The sequence below is a fragment of the Schistocerca serialis genome, chromosome 1 (assembly GCF_023864345.2).
Source record: "Schistocerca serialis cubense isolate TAMUIC-IGC-003099 chromosome 1, iqSchSeri2.2, whole genome shotgun sequence".
Lineage (NCBI taxonomy): Eukaryota > Metazoa > Arthropoda > Insecta > Orthoptera > Acrididae > Schistocerca > Schistocerca serialis.
The window spans coordinates 1,168,615,505-1,168,637,990 of NC_064638.1; the positions used below are offsets into that span (position 1 = coordinate 1,168,615,505).

At 43.2% G+C, this 22,486-nt stretch overlaps 1 protein-coding gene across 1 annotated transcript in view; it reads left to right on the forward strand.

Moving 5' to 3' along the window:
* The window catches only part of LOC126456256 (nephrin-like), a 168,691-nt gene extending 157,305 nt beyond the window's left edge, over positions 1-11,386 (forward strand). The window contains exons 11-12 of the mRNA XM_050092011.1: positions 10,949-11,242; positions 11,346-11,386. Coding sequence (XP_049947968.1) covers positions 10,949-11,242; positions 11,346-11,386 — 335 coding nt within the window. The remainder of the gene's footprint in view (positions 1-10,948; positions 11,243-11,345) is intronic.
* Positions 11,387-22,486: the final 11,100 nt, after the last annotated feature.

Consider the following 22,486-nt stretch of genomic DNA (forward strand, 5'->3'; position numbering starts at 1 on the left):
CTTCTGTGAAGAAGGCAGACAAAAACATGTGCCACGATATGACAAGTGCCTACAAAATTTCGGAAGTTACACTACTGGCCATTGAAGTTGCTACACCACGAAGATGACGTGCTACAGACGCGACATTTAACCTACAGGAATAAGATGCTGTGATATGCAAATGATTAGCTTTTCAAAGCATTCCCACAGGGTTGGCGCCGGTGGCGACACCTACAACGTGCTGACACGAGGAAAGTTTCCAACCGATTTCTCATACACAAACAGCAGTTGACCGGTGTTGCCTGGTGAAACGTTGTTGCGATACCTCGTGTAAGGAGGAGAAATGCGTACCGTCACGTTTCCAACTTTGATAAAGGTCGGATTGTAGCCTATCGCGATTGCGGTTTATCGTATCGCGACATTGCTGATCGCGTTGGTCAAGATCCAATGACTGTTAGCAGAATATGGAATCGGTGAGTTCAGGAGGGTAATACGGAACGCCGTGCTGGATCCCAACGCCCTGGTATCACGAGCAGTCGAGATGAAAGGCATCTTATCTGCATGGCTGGAATGGATCGTGCAGCCACGTCTCGATCCCTGAGTCAACAGATGGGGAGGTTTGCAAGACAACAACCATCTGCACGAACAGTTCGACGATGTTTGCAGCAGCATGGACTATCAGCTCGGAGACCATGGCTGCGGTTACCCGTGACGCTGCATCACAGACAGGAGCGCCTGCGATAGTGTACTCAACAACGAACTTGGGTGCACGAATGGCAAAACTTCATTTTTTGGGATGAATCCAGGTTCTGTTTAAAGCATCATGATGGTCGCATCCGAGTTTGGCGACATCGCGGTGAATGCACTTTGGAAACGTGTAGTCGTCATCGCCATACTGGCGTATCAACCGGCGTGATGGTATGCGGTGCCATTGGTTACACGTCTCGGTTACCTCTTGTTCGCATTGACCGCACTTTGAACAGTGGACGTTACATTTCAGATGTGTTACCCGTGGCTCTACCCTTCATTCGATCCCTGCGAAACCCTACATTTCAGCAGCATAATGCACGACCGCATGATGCAGGTCCTGTACGGGCCTTTGTGGATACATAAAATGTTCGACTGCTGCCCTGGCCAGCACATTCTCCAGATCTGTCACCAATTGATCTCTCTCGTCACAATACGCCAGTCACTACTCTTGATGAACTGTGGTATCGTGTTGAAGCTGCATGGGCAGCTGTACCTGTACACGCCATCCAAGCTCTGTTTGACTCAATGGCCAGGCGTATCAAGGCCGTTAATACGGCCAAAGGTGGTTTTGTTCTGGGTACTGATTTCTCAGGATCTATGCACCCAAACTGCGTGAAAATGTAATCACATGTCAGTTCTAGTATAATATATTTGTCCAATGAATACCAGTTTATCATCTGCATTTCTTCTTGGTGTAGTAATTCTAATGGCCAGTAGTGTATGTAGAAAAGTAGTTTAACAGTTGTACATTTTCTTACAATAAATATTTTTTTCTGTATATGTACACGCTTGTTTTATATAGCCAAATGGAACTTACTTTGTGGATATACCACGGAGCAGTCTTAAAAAGGGAGATATAGTTTTTCAGAACTTAAAGATTAAGATTGCACTACCCCTCTCTGAAACGGCGACCACTTTATCTTCTAAATGACCCTCTCAGGTCTGGGACAGAATACATTTCAGTAGGATAATGCACGATCGCATGTTGCAGGTCCTGTACGGGCCTTTCTGGATACAGAAATTACAATACCGACTACCGATTAGCAAGCTGAAAGTTCTGTAGAACGTGGGATGCTCTAGGGGCTAAGAAGGTAGGCAGGATCAAGTCAAATCAAATACCAACTACGCCGACTTGGGGTAGGAACACAGTACACTGCGGGTAGGCGGTATGGGAGACTCAACAGTAACCATTATCGGCCAAAACCAAAGAACAAGATCCAAACAGTGACGGTCAAATAAAGTGGCTCACCAAGCAGGATGGTGTCCAGCAGAGTGGCAGCAAACAGTTCCGTGAGTCGACACATATTGCCCCATCTAAACCCAGTTCCGCCATACGACGCGCGCAGCTCCTCTGAAGCGTTGCAACAGCCGCTAGGCGCTCCAAGTCAGCGCCCTCTGCTCCTTCACACACGCGACCGTTCCACTGGCAGCCTGCGCTGCTCTCTGTGTCGCTCGCGAACACCGACTGTACTCCAGTCCCCTCCGCAGACTCCCTTTCCAACTATCCCATAGCCCCCACCTAAGACCTGGCCAAACCAAAGAGGCCGCTACCAGAAGTATACCTGCGAGATAAACACTCTGACCATAGAACAGAAATATCTCTGGAGCGAGCATTCGGGCGCGCAGAACAGATTTCGAGTTGTCAACATACATTGCCGGCCTGATCACGTGATCTCGGGATGCCGTAAGTTTGTCCGTAAGGCGTCCTGTACATTTAGAACGTCATCACATCACTACTACAGACACATTCTCTTCGTTGGTTTTATTTGTTACCTGGAATAAACCGGTTTTAAGAGAAATGAAGGGAAATCCATTTTTTGGTATCTGGGTCAGCCACGGCTATCTTTCGGTATTATACGGCACTCAATCATATTACGGAATCTGAAGGAGTAAATGTTGCTGTTATAGTGCCTTTGGAAGTGTCCGAAAAAACTCCAAATTTGCCGAATATTAGTGATTATACCAATTGCTTCATCGATTTTCTTCCAGTTTCTGTTGATTTATTTCCCTCTTTCTTGTTGCCTAGTGCGCAGTTTTACTTACTGCTTGCTTGGTTGATTGATTTGGGGGAGGTGGCCAAAACGCGAAACCATCGGTGCCAGCGGGTTGGGGAACGAAGTCGGCAGTGCACTTTCAAAGTAATCATCGCGGCATTTGCCTGAAGCGATTTAGGGAAACCACGCCGGACCCACGTTTGAACCACAGTCCTCTCGATCGCCAATCCAGTGTGCTAAATACTGCGCCACCTCTCACGGTCTTAATGGTAATACTTTCACATATATATTTAGCCCATTTGCTCCCACTTCATGAACGACTAAGTATTCGCGTGAATTAAAAATGCGATCGCTGGTTAAATGCCACTTCAATGCCAGGTGTATCCCACATCTCAAAAATATGTAAGAGACGTTACGCCGGATGGTGCATGAACTTATAAAAAGCTGGTGCTCTTCTGTCTGTCTGTCTCTCTCTCTCTCTCACACACACACACATACACACACACACACAAGTGCACATGCACACAAATTCAGATTTTCTTCTCTGTTTTGCAAAACATCTAGTCTGACCAAGACTTACGAACATTTTGCTTTTGAATAAAACATGAAACTGATCCTTCATGTTACATAGTACCACATGGTAAGTATATTTCATTTTAAAACAAGAAAAACTGAACACAAATTACGCAGTTGTGATCTCTCAGAAATGTAGCAGCCATTGCTGATGTTGTGTGTGTGGGCTTTAATGTCCTCTTTGTAGCTGGTGTTGAACAACAGATGCGTAATAGCAGCAATAGCTACCACACATACACAATACAGGACAGCCATTTGGAAAAGTAGAGCAAAATGTCAGAGCACTCCACCTACTAAATACAGAGCATGAAATGGATTTATTACAAGATGGTTGGTTGGTTGTATGGGGGAACAGACCAAACAGCGAGGTTATCGGTCTCATAGGATTAGGGAATGATGGGGAAGGAAGTCGGCCGTGCCCTTTCAAAGGAACCATCCCGGCATTTGCCTGGAGTGATTTAGGGAAATCACGGAAAACCTAAATTAGGATGGCCGGACGCGGGATTCGTCCTTCCGAATGCGAGTCCAGTGTGCTAACCACTGCGCCACCTCGCTCGGTATTACAAGAACTGGAGATGTATACACAATACAGGAAATACGAAGGCAAAGTGCTAAACGAATAACTTGAAAGTGAATCGGTGAATTTCTTCGGATGATTCGACAATATACTTCAATAAAAGTAATAACATATAAAAATAAACACCACTGTAAAATAGATATAAGCAAATTGAAATCGATATTGTTAAGATACATAGCTTCTGTACAGAACCATATCAGTAGAGGACTTGTAACATTTTCTCTGTCAACTACATCTAAAAACATCTTTATAACAGTTTATGTTAGTAACTCTCGATGTGCACTGTGCATCGAAGTTGTGAATGATGTTTAACATGTGAGACTTTGCAGAAATGAACCATAAGAAAACTGTAGGCACAAGTTCTTCCAAATTTTGCCACTAACTACATGTAAAATCGATAACTAACTAAAAATTGCGCGTTTTTATGCATTGCAGCAAAGTTAAAAAAATGAAGCAGAATGTCACACTTTGAAAACATAAAAAAGGCATAGTACATAAATACACACTCAAAAATGGGAATCACTTTCCGAAACACGTCGTGTAAAACATAAATAAAAGAAAATCGTGAGTGACAGGAGAACGTCAATTATGTACAAGCACTTTAGGGATGCGTTAGAACGTCGACCTCTCTCCACACCCGAGTATCCTACATCGGTACCTTCTCTGGCTTCATCTCTTGAGGATGAATGAGCTGACACTCCGCCACAGACATTCAGATACTTCATTGAAACTATCCTCTAGCAGAGTTCAAGTCTGCATAAAGGCAAAAGGTATACACAACCCACATTAATGATCACTAATACACGTCTGAATACTTTAAAAAAGTGTGCCTTGGGTACCCACTCTTCAAGCATAAACAGGGTCTTGAAATTGAGCCCTGTGGTATACCAATATCGATTTCTCCACAAAATAAATAAGCTGATCCGTTGCAGGCAATATCTAAGTTTCGTAATGTACCTTTCGTTGCTGTTTGATAGAAAGAGAAAAAGTGTTGTTGTTATTGTTGGTGTTGTGGTTTTCAGTGCAAAGACTGGTTTGATGCAGCTCTCCAAGTTACTCAATCCTGGGTAAACCTATTCATCTCTACATAAATATTGCAATCCCAAATCTGATTACTGTATTCGTCTCTTGGTGTCCGTCTATGATTTTTGTACCCTCCATATTTTCTTCCAGAACTAAATTGATTATCCCTTGATGTCTCAGAATGTATCCTGTCAACTAATCCCTTCTTCTAGTCAGGTTGCGCCACAAATTTCTTTTCTCCCCAATTCTGTTCAATACCTAACGATTAGGTACGTTATCTACCAACCTAACCTTCCGCATTCTTCTGTAGCATCACATTTCCAAAGTCTCTATTCTCTTCTTACCTAAATAATTTATCGTCCAAATTTCACTTCCATTCATGGCTACACCCCCTATAAATACTTTCAGAAAAGTCTTCCTGACACTTAAAACTATATTGGATGTCAAAAAAATTTCTCTTATTCAGGAACGCCTTTCTTGCCACTGACAGTCTGCATTTTATACACCCTCTACTTTGGTCATCATCGGTTATTTTGCTGCTCAAATAGCAGAACTCATCTACTGCTTTCTTTAAGTGTCTAGTTTCCTAATGTTATTCCCTCAGCATTACCTGATTTAATTCGACTATATTCCATTACGAAATTAGAATGATATCAATACCTTCAGCTGCTAACGGGCGTCGATATATGTCAACGGGGACAGGAGGAAATGTGTGCTCCGACCGCGACTCGAACCCGTGGTATCTTGCTTACTAGCAGACGCTCTATCCATTTTTTTTAATCTCATTTTGTTCGCTTTTGTTCGTTGCATCTGCCCGGGGCGGACGTCCTAAGCCATCCGTTTAAGTTCGTTGTTGATCGATTAACTCAGTTTTTTTTATTACAGAGGGCAGCTAACCCTCTGGCCGAACACGCTGAGCTACCATGCCGGCACCCATCTGAGCCATCGAGGGCTATGTACTTCTACGTATATGGTGTCTGTTCTTTCGGACAACACCGGCCGTGACATTCGTCTTCTGTGCGGATGCACACATATTACCCGAACTCTTACGGGACTTGGTAAGAATGTCTTCCACGGGTAATGAGTGTGTAGGGATGGGACACTACGAATGTAGTGTGTGGACATACGAGGTGAGAATGTGGGTCTCGCGGGAGGCGTGCGCGAGATAGTCCCTGCAGTAGCGCTGTATTATGTGCCATCGGTGGCTCAGATGGATAGAGCGTCTGCCCTGTAAGCAGGAGATCCAGCGTTCGAGCCCCGGTCGGGGCACACATTTTCACCTGTCCCCGTAGATATATATCAACGCCCAGCTGAAGGTAGTAATGTAATTCTAATTTAGTTCTAGTCTGCTGCAGGTCATCAATGGTGTCTATTCTTTCAAGAAAAGCAAAACAAAGATAATGGAATATATCCATATAAGTATAGATTCCATTATCCTTGTTTTGCTTTTGTTGACGTTCGTCTTATATCCTCCTTTCAAGACACTGTCCATTCTGTTCAACTGCTCTTCCGAGTCCTTTGCTGTGGCACACAGAATTACATTGTCATCGGCAAACCTCAAAGGTTTTATTTCTTTTTCCTGAACTTGAAGTCCTTGTCTAAATTTCTCTTTCGTTTCCCTTGCTGTTTGCTCAACGCAGAGACTGAATAACGTCGGACGCTACAACACTATTTCACTCCCTTCTCAACTACTGCTTCCTTTTCTTGCCGCTGGATTCTTATAACTGCTTTCTGGTTTCTATACAAGTATTAAATAGCCTTTTCTCCCTTCAAAATTTCAAAGAAAGTATTCCAGTCAACATTGACAAAGGCTTTCTCTAAGTCTACAAATGCTTCAAACGTAGGTTTACCTTTCCTTAACCTATGTTCTAAGATAGGTTGTAGGGGCAATACTGATTCGTGTGTTCCTACATTTCTCCAGAATCGAAACTGATTTTCCCCAATGGCGGCTTCTGTCAGTTTTTCCAGTCTTCTGTAAAGAATTCGTGTTAGCATTTTGCAAACATGACTTATTAAACTGATAGTTGGGTAATATTCACACCTGTCAGCACATGCTTCCCTTGTAATTGGAATTATTATATTCCTCCAATTTAGTATTGGAGAGCAGCGTGGAGGGTGAAAATCGTATAGGGAGACCAAGAGATGAATACACTAAGCAGATTCAGAAGGATATAGCTTGCAGTAGGTACTGGGAGATGAAGCAGCTTGCACAGGATAGAGTAGCATGCAGAGTTGCATCAAACCAGTCTCAGGACTGAAGACCACAACAACAACAACAGCAACATATTCCTCATGAAGTCTTGGGGTATTTCCCTGCCTCAAACATTTTACACACCAGATGGAGTAGTTTTGTCATGGCTGGCTCTCCCAAGGTGTAGGGGAATACACAGTCCATACTAATGTCCATTAATAGGTGTGCAAATGCTCTCAGGTACCCACATAACAAGCACAAAAATGGTCCTGAAATTGATGCCTGTGGCATGCCAATATCAATGTCTCCACGAAATCCGTAAGCCTATCTGTTGCAGGCAATGTCTGAGTTTCTTGATGCATACCTCTGGTTCCTGTTGGCTAGGTAAGAAAAAACCTGTTACCAGATAAAGAACATCTTTTGAGAAAAAACGGCACCAGTCGCCTAAATTCACCCTTTGCCGATCATCTCTTAATTACTGGACATGTGCCTAAAGCCATTGGTGATAGCAATATTCTGCATACCGAAAAGAAGGGGCGTAGGTTAGATGTTTTAGAGGAATTGGAGATTTTCAAACATCTATCTCGTCATGATGGCTTCAGTCACAGCGAACAGCTGCAGCTGCGAAATAAAAACATTTTCGACTGTATAAAGCCGTTGCTTGATCTTTGATTCAGATTTCCTCATGCAGTTTGCCGAAATGTTATTTTCCTGTTACATCTTTGCTGTTTTCTTGTATGTCATAACTGTCGTTTCTTTTACGTTACAAAATGTGTCTATGTTTAAAGCAGATAAATATGAAACGTCATCTTAGTGCTTACGTTATGCCTGAATCAGGTTCATTACAATTTCATGTGTCTAATTTTGAATGTACAGTAGCCTAGTTGTTTCTGGGCTACTAGATGGCGCTCGTAGCAACACCATGTTTACTTGCCCACACTTTCTAACGAGGGCACCTCAGTTTTGTTGCAACCCGTGTTCACTCAGGTACGAGCAGCCCTTAGCGGCTCGCCATCTTATCTTATTTACAACTTTTCATGACGTCGATTTTCCAACTTAGATTTTTTTAGAATGTGACTTGTAAGCACTGCATCTCTTTCCAGTCAGTACACACTTTCGTTTATTAATGTCTTTATACACCTATTATGTTTTAGAACAGTTAGTTTAATTCTGAAGACGACACTCCTAAAGTGCGCGTCATTTACGACGGCGGCCGAGTTTAGGTTCGTTCTGCGCATCTGACATCACAAAACACAGTCAACCAATGAACAGAGAACGACGTTGCCAGAGCTCGACTGCAGTGCAGAGAATGGACGAGTGCCTTCAGTTTTAGAAACGTTCAGTCATAAATAAAGTAATTGAAGAAAAGCAATGTCTTGATAGCAGACTTTCTATAAAAGAACGTTTGGAAACAGCATTCTTTATACCAATTGCTTCATATTCTATTAATTAATTAAACCAAACAAGCAATAAGTCTCCTAATTCAGGCGATAGCAAAGAAATTCATTCTCACTAACCGCTTTCTCGCAATAAAGAATAGCGGTAACTGTTTATTTCCTATTGTACTTCGACGAAACGTGAGTAATTCTTAGTCATACCAACAGTGTTTGTCAGTATTTTGCGTGACTCTTTAAAGTCCTCCAGGAAATCAATTGAATGACAAGCTGCGGTAGCGTAATGATTAAGGTGTTTGACTTCAAATCTAAAGGCTCTGGTTCAAACCTTATTTGATGCTTAATATTTTCTTTATTTAAAAACAATTTCGAAGTGTCTTATTTCATGAATTTTGTTCGTTTGAATGTAATTTTTTGAAATATGTAGTGGCAACTAAAATCGACCATACGGAAAGTATACGCTGCGCACTTTTCGTGCAATGGTTTACTACATTTAATGCTGCACAGTAACTTCGTTGAACATCGAAACAAAATTAAGTCATTTATGGGGGGGGGAAGGTATCAGTCAAGAAGATGCGTAAAAATCAAATTTTTGGGCCAAATAGTTTTTGTGAAATCGAATGATAAGTGTGTCAAAGCAGTCGGAACACCATGGGTCTGCACAGGCGAGCAGTGCAGTGATGACAAAATCACGCAGAGCGCGGAATGCGGGGAGCAGCGAAAGGGTTATCGCGGCCATGGCGGCTTTACTTCATAAACTGCGCGCTCCCCTCTAAACGTAAGTTCGCGAACTATACTATACTACACTCCTGGAAATGGAAAAAAGAACACATTGACACCGGTGTGTCAGACCCACCATACTTGCTCCGGACACTGCGAGAGGGCTGTACAAGCAATGATCACACGCACGGCACAGCGGACACACCAGGAACCGCGGTGTTGGCCGTCGAATGGCGCTAGCTGCGCAGCATTTGTGCACCGCCGCCGTCAGTGTCAGCCAGTTTGCCGTGGCATACGGAGCTCCATCGCAGTCTTTAACACTGGTAGCATGCCGCGACAGCGTGGACGTGAACCGTATGTGCAGTTGACGGACTTTGAGCGAGGGCGTATAGTGGGCATGCGGGAGGCCGGGTGGACGTACCGCCGAATTGCTCAACACGTGGGGCGTGAGGTCTCCACAGTACATCGATGTTGTCGCCAGTGGTCGGCGGAAGGTGCACGTGCCCGTCGACCTGGGACCGGACCGCAGCGACGCACGGATGCACGCCAAGACCGTAGGATCCTACGCAGTGCCGTAGGGGACCGCACCGCCACTTCCCAGCAAATTAGGGACACTGTTGCTCCTGGGGTATCGGCGAGGACCATTCGCAACCGTCTCCATGAAGCTGGGCTACGGTCCCGCACACCGTTAGGCCGTCTTCCGCTCACGCCCCAACATCGTGCAGCCCGCCTCCAGTGGTGTCGCGACAGGCGTGAATGGATGGACGAATGGAGACGTGTCGTCTTCAGCGATGAGAGTCGCTTCTGCCTTGGTGCCAATGATGGTCGTATGCGTGTTTGGCGCCGTGCAGGTGAGCGCCACAATCAGGACTGCATACGACCGAGGCACACAGGGCCAACACCCGGCATCATGGTGTGGGGAGCGATCTCCTACACTGGCCGTACACCACTGGTGATCGTCGAGGGGACACTGAATAGTGCACGGTACATCCAAACCGTCATCGAACCCATCGTTCTACCATTCCTAGACCGGCAAGGGAACTTGCTGTTCCAACAGGACAATGCACGTCCGCATGTATCCCGTGCCACCCAACGTGCTCTAGAAGGTGTAAGTCAACTACCCTGGCCAGCAAGATCTCCGGATCTGTCCCCCATTGAGCATGTTTGGGACTGGATGAAGCGTCGTCTCACGCGGTCTGCACGTCCAGCACGAACGCTGGTCCAACTGTGGCGCCAGGTGGAAATGGCATGGCAAGCCGTTCCACAGGCCTATATCCAGCATCTCTAAGATCGTCTCCATGGGAGAATAGCAGCCTGCATTGCTGCGAAAGGTGGATATACACTGTACTAGTGCCGACATTGTGCATGCTCTGTTGCCTGTGCCTATGTGCCTGTGGTTCTGTCAGTGTGATCATGTGATGCATCTGACCCCAGGAATGTGTCAATAAAGTTTCCCCTTCCTGGGACAATGAATTCACGGTGTTCTTATTTCAATTTCCAGGAGTGTATACTATGGCGCTGCTTCTCTTGGCGCGTGCAACTGGCAACGCCGCAATCTCCCGCGTCTGGACGGGCATGCGCGAGCCGCCAAGATTGAACTATAGTAGCGTCGAAACCTGGTGACGGAGGGCTTATTTGTTCTAATATAATTCTGACACGGTCACTGAACCTTAGCAGCTATGATCAAAGTTCATAATAACAGTGAGGAGAATGTCTGAACGTGTCTCGCGCCCCGTGCCACCTGCAGGACGGCCGTTCCCGGTGCGCAACTGCTCGCTGTGGAACCAGACGTCGTCGTCGGTGGACGTGGTGTGCCAGGCGGGCTTCGACGGCGGACTGGCGCAGCACTTCGTGCTGGTGCTGCACTCAGCGCGGGGCGCCCGCCTCAACCTGACGGCCGCCACGGCGCCGCGATTCGCCCTGGCGGGGCTGCAGCCCGACCAGCCATTCTGGCTGACCGTCTTCGCCGTCAACGCGAAGGGCCGCAGTCCGCCCGTCCTCATAGAGGAGATCACGCTCAGGGACCCCGAGAGGCGCACTGGTGAGTCTTCGTCTTCCAACAGAACAGCTAAGTGACCCACAGGCAGCAGTGGCGACAGGCACTGTTGCCAACAATTACACAGCATTCCACATACTCTCCACAGGCAACAGGTCCGCGTCTACTATACTGGGTGCTCCAGAATGAATATTGGATTTTTAAGGTTTTGTTGTACCGGGAGATCAAAAAGTCAGTATACGAGGTGTGGCTAGAAAAAAACCGGACTGATGCTGGAAAAAACATTTATTTACAATTATTTACAATTTCATGTTATCTCCTACAATGTACTCTCCTCCTCGGTCTCTACACCGCTCCATACGAATTTTCCACTGTTCATAGCAATGCTGCATATCATTTTCGGTAAGTCCATACATTACTTCCGTCGCTTTTTCTTTTACTGCTTCAACAGTCTCAAATCTAGTTCCTTTCAAAGCTGACTTGACTTTAGGAAAAAGAAAAAAGTCACAGGGGGCCAAATCAGGTGAGTAGGGTGGATGATCTAAGATGGGAATGTTGTGTTTTGCCAAAAACGTCTTCACTGACAACCAACTGTGAGCTGGGGCATTGTCTTGGTGAAGGATCCGTGACTTTTTTCTCCACAAATCGTTCCGTTTTCTCCGTACTCGCTCACGTAGGGTAGCCAGGACGCTAATGTAGTAATGCTGATTCACTGTTTGTCCCTCTGGTACCCAATCAATGTTTGCATCAGTTTTTGCTCACAATGGTCTGCCAGTGCGAGTGTCATCACTGGTGTCTTCGCGGCCATCTTTAAATCGTTTAATCCACTCAAACACTTGTGTTCGCGATAAACAATCATCGCCGTACACTTGTTGTAACATTACAAACGTTTCACTTGCAGATTTTCCTAGTTTGAAACAAAATTTGATGTTAACACGCTGTTCTTTCTGTACACTCAACATTTTCCGACGCACAGACAAAACGTCAACTACTTAAAACAGACGCCACGGGCAGACTGAGTGCAGGATGCAGATGAAACTTGAGCAGTAGGCGGAGCGAGAGTCACGTGACAGGCCACGCGACTTTCAGCTTTATTGCATTCGTTTTATTGTTTCACCAGTACTAGTCCGGTTTTTTTCTAGCCACATCTCGTAAATTTGAAAACTGAATAAATCACGGAATAATGTAGGTAGACAGGTACAAATTGACACACATGCTTGCAATGACATGGGGTTTTATTAGAACCAAAAAAATACAAAGGTTCAATAAATGTTCAACAGATGGCGCTTCATCTGATCAGAATAGCAATAATTAGCGTAACAAAGTAAGACAAAGCAAAGATGATGTTCTTTACAGGAAATGCTCAGTATGCCCGCCATCATTCCTCAACAATAGCTGTGGTCTAGGAATAATGTTGTGAACAGCACTGTAAAGCATGTCCGGAGTTATGGTGAAGCATTGGCGTCGGATGTTGTCTTTCAGCATCACTAGAGATGTCGGTCGATCACGATACACTTGCGACTTCAGGTAACCCTAATCGCAGAGACTGAGGTCTGGCGACCTGGGAGGCCAAGCATGGCGAAAGTGGCGGCTGAGCACACGATCATCACCAAACGACGCGCGCAAGAGATCTTTCACGCGTCTAGCAGTAAGGGGTGGAGAGCCATCCTGCATAAACATTGTATGTTCCAGCAGGTGTTTATCAGCCATGATGTGATTCTGTAACATATCGGCGTACCTCTCACCCGTCACGTCTCTCTCATTACAGCCCCTTTTATACACGATTGTCGTGCGCCATCTGTCAAACATTTTGTGAACTTTGTTGGTTTTTTTTGTTCTAATAAAACCCCATGTCATTCCAAGCATGCATGTCAATTTTTACCTCTCTATCTACTTTATTCCGTGGTTTATTAACTTTTCAAATTTATACTGACTTTTTGATCAGCTGGTATTTTAAATAAACTGGAAGCAGTCTTGAACACGTAACTTTTTAAATGTAGTGACCGGTTTCGATGTTTTTATAAGATCATCTTCAAACCTAAAATGAACAGAAATTTATATAAACATATAAAGGACGAAATCAAATATTCATAAAACAATAAATAACGCTGATACACCATGAATGTCTGCCGGAGGCGGTGGCGCATGGCAATCCTCTTTCTTGTGGCTGGTGGTGTACTGCAACGTGAAGAACACCAGCCGCTAATTAAATTCATGAAGCCCCGCCCACCGTCTGTGGCATAACGTCATGGATAGTGCAAAGAACTGGTTCTCTACTTCTGAAAAAAACCTTTTAAATAATAAAACATGACCTATACAAGGAATCTGACTACCCCTGTTAGACATGGACGAAAAAACATTTGGCATAGTCTTTGTCAGAACGAGCAGAATCTTATGTGGGGCCAATAAGACGTCAATTTTAATCTAAATGTGGTATGCCAATGTTTGCGTAATAAAAAAAAATAAATTAGGTAATTCAGTACAATTATTATATAGATGCGATAAATCACTTTAACGGGGGCCAAATGAACAATTAAAGTCAGTACAATTCTAGTAAACCTGCAAAACTAAAAAAAATTATTGTAGGGGCCTATATAGACATCGCGCATCTGCTAGATGCCCACGAAATACGTAATTTTGTGTTGAAGCTGACAGCCAATGGGGAAAAAAAGGTGCAAAAATACTATTGGTCAGTTTTCAATCAGTAATGGCGGACAGCATCAGCTAGTAATATACGTAATTTTATGGTAGCTAATTTCACTGCACAAAAAAATAAAATATGTACTCCCTCCAAAAGAAGTTACACACAAACATTAAAATAAAATTATGATGAGCAGCAAAATCTCTGAGAAGAATTTTGAAATAAAATTATTAATTGAACTTTAATTTGGCGGGTTTTTAACACTGTCAAGAAGACGAAATAATGGAAAGAATATTTATTGGAACCAAACAAAATGACAGTATTTCTAAAATAGATCATTTAACTGCAATTGTCTTTCATTTTGAAATGAGAGAGAGCGTAATAATTTTCTTTTAATGCCTTAACTGTTGCTGCAGGCAGTGCGATGACGTCAGCGGTGGTCCGCGCGGACGATGTGTGAAGTTAATCTCGGTTCGTGGCGTGAAGATAATGATGGATCCTTCTGTTTCATTAATATTCCAGTGACGGCGGTGGTCCACGTCTCCGTTTTAGTCGAATCAGCTGGCAGCACTGGCGCGATAATAATAGTTCCAATGTGTGCGTTGTCGTTACGCGCGCGACGTTTTATTATTCAAAGTTTATTAATCACGCGGTGCGGGTAGGTCGGAATTACGCAATGTCTTTAGTATTTACGATATCTAGCCAGTTAATGCCAATACGTCGCACAGTTCTTTCACCGTGTTGCCACAGGAAAACAGTCACATGTGTTTATCACTGTAACAGTCCGTTAAACATCAGTTCAATTTACGTCGTCGTCTTTAAGCCAGTTTGGATGATATAATAAATGTTTCTTGATCAAATCACAGCACTGTACTTTTACTTAACATTTTGGTTTATTCCACTTTCACGCAATTCTAACAGTTAGCGTCTCCACACGACAATGGTGTCTGGTTCACGGCTAATAGTCACAGGTTCACACAGTATGTAAAATCGTCACCGCAAACACTCGATACACTTTTCAGGTTTTACTGTTCACTTTATAATGCACGATCTCCTATTAACAAAGTGGACGTACTGTAATTAACTGTTCCTCCGCGTATCGCCGTCTTTCACGCCGAACTTTTCAACGTTTTTCACCCGCGAACCGGCAACGATACCACACAAATTCGCACGCTCTCTATCGATAGTCGTTCGCTCTCTCTCTGACACAGTACTTGTCCTAGCGTAACCAAAGATTTACAAAGCATATAAAACCAGAGCATTCATATTCGTAAGATATAAAATATAAAACAGTAGCAAAATGAATGAAGAAACAATGTGACGTATTAACAAATAAAGAATAGTTGAAATAAATGACACATACGTACTATGACAAGGCAATGCACAAAAGAAAAAAAAACATTATCGACTTTCGGGGATCGCAATGTCTTTACAATAGCCAAACATGTAAGTTGCATTTGTGCCGCTTAAGAAAGTAACGTGGAAGTTACTGTAAGTCATTATTACCATCTATAGGACTTATAAAACACGTTAAAATGTTATAGCGTATAAAATATAGTGTAAAAAGGTAATTACTGCGACCTGAACAGTGTGGCCCTCTATCATGTACTGTTATCGTCCAAAGCAAAGATGATGGCAAGGACGCCACTGTAGTCCACGATAACCAAAATGTTATATTGAAATATAGTGTTAATAAATATACCAATAACCGCCGGCATAGCAGAGTAGGGTGAATATCATCCCTTGTCAAACACTAAAACACAGATAAGTGACATAAGGCAAGAAAATGGATTGGTGCACACACGCACGTAAACCAGCGTAATATGTTGTATAACAACGATCACATGTAAATATAGTACAAAAAATATAAAGCTACCTACTCGTCTTACTAGGGCCAGAGAAGCTACCTGTGGAGAAAGCGTCCTGGTCGCTCTTAGGTTGGGAGGGAGACCCAACGAAGGTCGATCAATATATGATACGAGTAAGTGATATGCACATGAGTTCCTGTTACCATTAAAATTTTAATTAAAAGACGTCTCGTCAAAATAACTTCAGAAATGTTACGTCTGATATGCGATATCACTAGTGGAATGTTACAGAAACTTTATAAAGTAGGAGCTATACTACCATTACGGTCGTTGATCTGCATAGGATGCAACGTGATGGCTATCATGAGCGTAAAATTAATGACATTGTACCAATGTAGAACAGATAAAACCAATGTCTGGACGGTCACGTGATGGGCGGACGAAATAATGTCCACGATAACCAAAATGTTACATTGAAATATAGTGTTAATAAATATACCAATAACCGCCGGCATAGCAGAGTAGGGTGAATATCATCCCTTGTCAAACACTAAAACACAGATAAGTGACATAAGGCAAGAAAATGGATTGGTGCACACACGCACGTAAACCAGCGTAATATGTTGTATAACAACGATCACATGTAAATATAGTACAAAAAATATAAAGCGTGATAATGTGTTACCAAACTGTTGAAGAACATAGGAACATTCGTCTACTTAATGTCTGTCCATATGATATAATAAAATACAAGATATAAACAAATGTGGTAAGCAGTACCGTACAAACACAATCGACAATAATTGTGTAGTAAAAATCTAATTAAAGGGAATCGTTTCAGCGAAGATATGGTTATCATGACATCTCTACTCATTCAGACTAATGGAACATCGTGAAGGTTGAAGTATTTTAGAGTAGTTCCTCAAACAAATCAAAAAATATTTTTCTCTGAAATGCAGTTGTTCGTTAAGTAGAGTTTCTGGATCTTTTTTCCGATGTATCTAGATTTCCAGTTCTTCAAGGGTATCAAGTAAAAGCCCTTTAGGGACAGTATGCAAAATACTCATATTGTTATAGTCCCTTCAGAATGCTTATCTTGGTTAATGTGTTGCCTGAAAACAGACTGTTTCCAGTTTATTTATAATAATTACGGATCGCTGTTTTCCTATACAAGAACTATGTTCTTTAATTTGTTGTATTTGTTACATTCCATCTCAATTACAAAAAAATGAAAAAGCAACTCCAACAGTTTTTCTCACAAGCGTTCAATGTGAGCGCCGTTTGTCCCACAGCACACATCGAGTCGATTGGCGAGTTCTTCTCAAACCTTGATCACTGTGTCTGGAGTAATTGTTACAACAACTGCCTCAGTCCTGCTTCTTAAGGTGGGTGGATCAGCTAGTAGTGGCAGCACATACACACGACTTTTTTTAAGCCTTTGGGCTTCTGACTAGTTTGATGTGGCCTGCCACAAATTCCTCTAATGTGCCAGCCTTTTCATTTCAGAGCTGTGTTATGTCACAGAATAGTCACGGATAGCAATTAGAAAAATGTATTAAAACTCATTAACTTCGCCCAGGCAAACTCAAGTCAGGAGAGAGACAGAGGCAGAAGCAAGAAGGGAGGCAGTATGCCACAAGTGGATCAGGTCGTCGACACATTACTACGCTGTCTGTTCGGTAAGCATATACATTTATCAGCAAAGAGACTACGACACAAACTAAAAGAAGCAAGACAAGCATAATTGTTAGTTCGTAATACATGCTGCAAGAAACTCACTCTCTTTCACAAGAGCACATAGCAAGCAACTGACACAGCAGTTAACAGCCTGTTAAGTGAATATAGTAGAAAGGAGGACAAATGTGGTCATCATGAACTGAAGATATTCATTATAGCCCCATGCCAGCTCCCTTTAAATAGCCCAGATCTCCAGCTGTCATGAAGAGTTGATAATTCGGATTAATGGTAGTCACAATAATACCACTCAATTACATGATTACGATATGTAGTGAATCTACGAGGGTCACTCCAGAAGAAATGCACACTATTTTTCTTAAATCCATCTTTTATTCAACATGTTTAAAAGTTTTACAGTGTTTAGATACATCCTTTAGGAACAATATTTTCATTTCTCCACATAATTTACATTCCTCTCAACTGCCTGACCCCATCTTGGAACCAGCGCCTGTATACCCGCACGGTAAAATTCTGGACCAACCTTTTGGAGCCACTATTTGGCAGTGTGCACAAGGGAGTCATCATCTTCAAACCTTGTTCCACGAAGAGAGTCTTTCAGTTTTCCAAAGAGATGATAGTCACATGGAGCCAGATCAGGACTAAGGCGGATGTTTCAGTGTTGTCTATCCGAGTTTTGTGATCGCTTCCATGGTTTTTTGACTGACATATGGCCGTGCACTGTCGTGCAACAGCAAAACTTCCTGATTTTGCCGATGTCATCGAACACGACTCAGTCGAGCTTGAAGTTTCTGCAGTGTCGTCACATACGCATCAGAATTTATGGTGGTTCCACTTGACATGATGTCCACAAGCAAGAGTCCTACGGAATTGAAAAACACCGTAGCCATAACTTTTCCAGCAGAAGGGGTGGTTTCGAATTTTTTTTTTCTTGGGTGAATTTGTATGATGCCACTCCATTGATTGCCTCTTCGTTTCTGGTGAAAAATGATGGAGCCATGCTTCATCGCCTGTCACAATTCTTCCAAGAAATTCATCTCCACCATTCTCGTGCTGTTCCAAAAGTTCGCTGCATACCGTTTTTCTTGTTTCTTTGTGAGCCACTGTCAACATCCTGGGAACCCACCTGCCACAAACCTTTTTTTAACGCCAACACTTTCAGTATTCTGCAAACACTTTCTTCCCATATCCCAACGTAGAGTGACAATTCGTTCACTGTGATGCGTCTGTCAACAGTCACCAATTCGTTAACTCTCTGCACATTGTCTGGAGTGTGTGCAGTACGAGGCCTGCCGCTGCGAGGACAATATTGCCGTGCCCGCTTTCATCACGTAACCTGCTTGCCCATCGACTAACTGTACTCCGATCGACAGCAGCATCTCCATACATCTTTTTCAACCTCTTGTGGATGTTTCCCACTGTCTCGTTTTCACAGCACAGGAATTCTGTGACAGCACGTTGCTTCTGACGAACGTCAGGTGTAGCAAAATGGCTCTGAGCACTATGGGACTCAACTTCTGAGATCATCAGTCCCCTAGAACTTAGAACTACTTAAACCTAACTAACCTAAGGACAACACACACATCCATGCCCGAGGCAGGGTTCGAACCTGCGACCGTAGCGGTCGCACGGCTCAAGTGAAGCAGCCACCTTGAAGACATGCTGTGACGGCGCCACTCACGGGTACAGGTTGTACTAAGTTTGAAAACAAGCGGGAAGGATGTATCTACACACTGTAAATCTTTCGCACATGCAGAATGAAAACTGTATTTTTACAAAAATAGAGTGCATTTCTTTTGGAGTGAGCCTCGTATGTCCTATGTGGTCCAGCACACTCTGTGAATAATCCAAAGATATATTCGAGATGATTGCCTTCACCTGACGATGTTATGCTGCTCGCCATCTACAATCAACTTATGGAGGAACTGACTGTCTTCTGACAACACCACATCGTCAGCACTGAATTCCAACAAGGAAACCAATAATACGATCGCTCAACACTCAGTTACCTCTGGATGCTGAAAACTACCAGGTGCAGGGAGGAGATCAACCGTCCTCACAATTTCTTACACCAGGCATACTGCTAATGGATTATCAAGGGTCATCACAGAATTTGATTTTGGACTGAGGACACTCCAGCAGCCAGTGTAAGAATCGCTTCATGCTGAGTAATGGCCATTCCTGGCAGCCGGCAACCTGCAATGGCGCCAGGGTCCTTAACATCTTCCCCTGGGTGTGCAGCTGCTGAGGTGACTGGACGGGCGTGAGCTACAATCCGACACGTGGGTGAACGAGAATGACGACTTGTATACATTGTGAATAAAGCACTCAACTCTAATAATGTTTTAATAGCGGTGAAGACACTTCACAGATTGCCGACAGCTATCCTGACTTCATGCAGAGGTGTCCCCTCTCGGCACTACGTAGGAGCAAATGCAATCTACGTCCTCAATTATTTCCTGGATGTATTCGAACCTCTGTCTTCCTCTACACTTTTTATCTTCTGCAGCTCCCTCTAATATCCTGCAAGTTATCCCCCATCTCAACATGTGTTCTACCATCGTGTGCCTTCCTCTTCTCACTGTCTTACCCATACTCCACTCCTCGCCAATTCTCCAGACAACCTCCTCCTTCCTTACCTTATCAGTCCACCTAATTTTCAACACTCTTCTGTAGCAATACATCTCAAATGCCTCGATTTTCTTCCCTTTCTGTTTTCCGACAGAGTTTTTCACTACCGCTGTGCTACAAACGTACATTCTCAGAAATTTCTTCCTCAAATTAAGATCTACGTTTGATGCTAGTAGACTTCTCTTGGCCAGGAATGCCCTTTTCGCCAGTGCTAGTCTGCTTTTTATGTCCTTCCCGCTCAGTCTGCCTAGGCAGTACAATTCCCTGACGTCATCTATTTCGTAATCACCAATTCTGATATTAATTTTCTCGTTAATCTCGTCTCTGCTACTTCTCGTTACTTTCGTCTAATATTTACTCTCAATCCATATTCTGTACTCATTAGTCTGTTCATTTCATTCAGGACAGCCTGTAATTTTTCTTCACTTTCACTCAGGATAGGAATGTAATTAGCGAATCTTGTCACTGATATCCTTCAACCTGAATTTTAACTCCGCTCTTGAAATTTTATTTCCGTCATTGCTTCATCAATGTATAGGTTGAATAATGGAGGCGAAAAGACACATCTTTGTTTTACATCCTTTTTAATCCGAGTACTTCGTTCTTGGTCTTCCTATCTTACTGTTCTCTCTTGGTTCTTGTATGTATAGTATATCACTCTTCTTTACCAATAATTACCGCTACTTTTCGCAAAATTTCGAACATCTTGCGTCACTGTCGAATGCTTTTTCTGGGTCTACAAAGCCTATGAACGTGGCCCTATTTTTCTTCAGTGTTGGTTCCATTATCAGTGAGAACATCGTAAGTGCTTCTCTGGTGCCTTTACCTTTCCTAGGGCCAAACTGATCGTCATGTAACAAATCCTCTATTCTCTTATACATTCTTCTGTATATCATTCTCTTCAACCACTTTGACGCATGAGCTGTTAAGCTGATTGTGAGATAATTATCGCACTTGTCGGCTCTTGCAATCTTCGGAACTGTGTGGATCAAGTTTTACCGAACGTCTGATAGTATATTGCCAGTCTCGTACATTCTGCGCACCAAAGCGAACAGTCGTTTTATTACCAGTTCCCCCAATGATTTTAGAAACAGTAATGCATCCCCTTCTGTCTTATGTGAAATAAGGTCGTCCAAATCTCTTTTAAATTCTGATTCTAATACTGGATCCTCTTTCTCTTCTAAATCGACTCCTGTTTCTTCTTTTATCACGTCATCAGACAGGTCTTCCCGCTCATAGAGACCTTCACTGTACTGTTTCCACCTGTCCGCTCTCTCCTCTGCATTTAACAGAGGACTTCTCGTTGTACTTTTAATGTCCTTCTGACAATCATTTCTTTTCCGATTTCTTCACGTTTTTCATGCAGCCATTTCGTCTCAGGTTCCCAACACTTCCTATTTATTCCATTCCTAAATGACTTTTATTTCTGTATTCCTGAATTTCCCCGAACATTTTTGTACTTCCTTGTTTCGTTGATCAACTGTGTATTTCTTCTGTTATCCACGGTTTCTTGGCTATTTTCTTTCCAACATCTACGTTTACCCTTTTTGCAGATGCCCTTTTCTCCTCAACTGAACTGCCTTCTGAGCTATTCATTATCACAGTATCCATAGCCTCGGAGAACTTCAAGCGTATCTCTTCATTTCTTGGTATTTCCGTATCCCACTTCATTGTGTATTGATTCTTTCTTACTAGTCCCTTTAACTTCAGTCTACTGTTCATCATTACTGAATTGCGATCTGAATATGTATTTGTTCCTGGGTACACCTTACAATCCAATATTTGGTTTCGGAATCCCTGGCTGACCATGACGTAATCTGATATCTTTCTGTATTTCCCGGCCTTTTCCAAGTATACCTCCTCCTCTTGTGATTCTTGAGCAGAATATTCCCTATTACTAGCTGAATTTTATTGCAGAACCCAATTATTCTTTCTTCTCTCTCATTCCTACGGCTAAGCCAGTATTCTCGTGTACCTCTTTCTTCTACTACTCCCCCTACAACCGCGTTCCAGATCCCCATGACTGTTAGGTTTTCATCTCCGTTTCCGTAGTGAATTCTCCTTTCTCTGTCTCCTCATCTTTTGTGTGCGGCGGTGACATGTATACTTAAACTACTGTTCGCGGTCTTGCTTTGCTGTCGATTCTAATAAGAACAACACTGTCGCTAAACTGTTCACAGTAACTCACTCCCTGATGCCTTCCTATTCATAACGAATCCAACTTCGTTATACCATTTCCCTGTGCTGCTGATATTATCCTACACTCATCTGACCAGGAATCCTTGTCTTCTTACCATTTCCCTTCACTCACCCCCATTATATCTAGATTGAGCCTTAGCCTTTCCATTTTCAGATTTTCTAGCTTCCCTACCACAATCAAACTTCAGACATTCCACCACGCCCCGACTCGTAGAACGTTACCCTTTCATTGGTTATTGAGTCTTTCCCTCATGGTCACCTCCCCATTATCAGTCCCCTCCTGGAGATCCGAATGGGGAATAGTCAGGAATATTT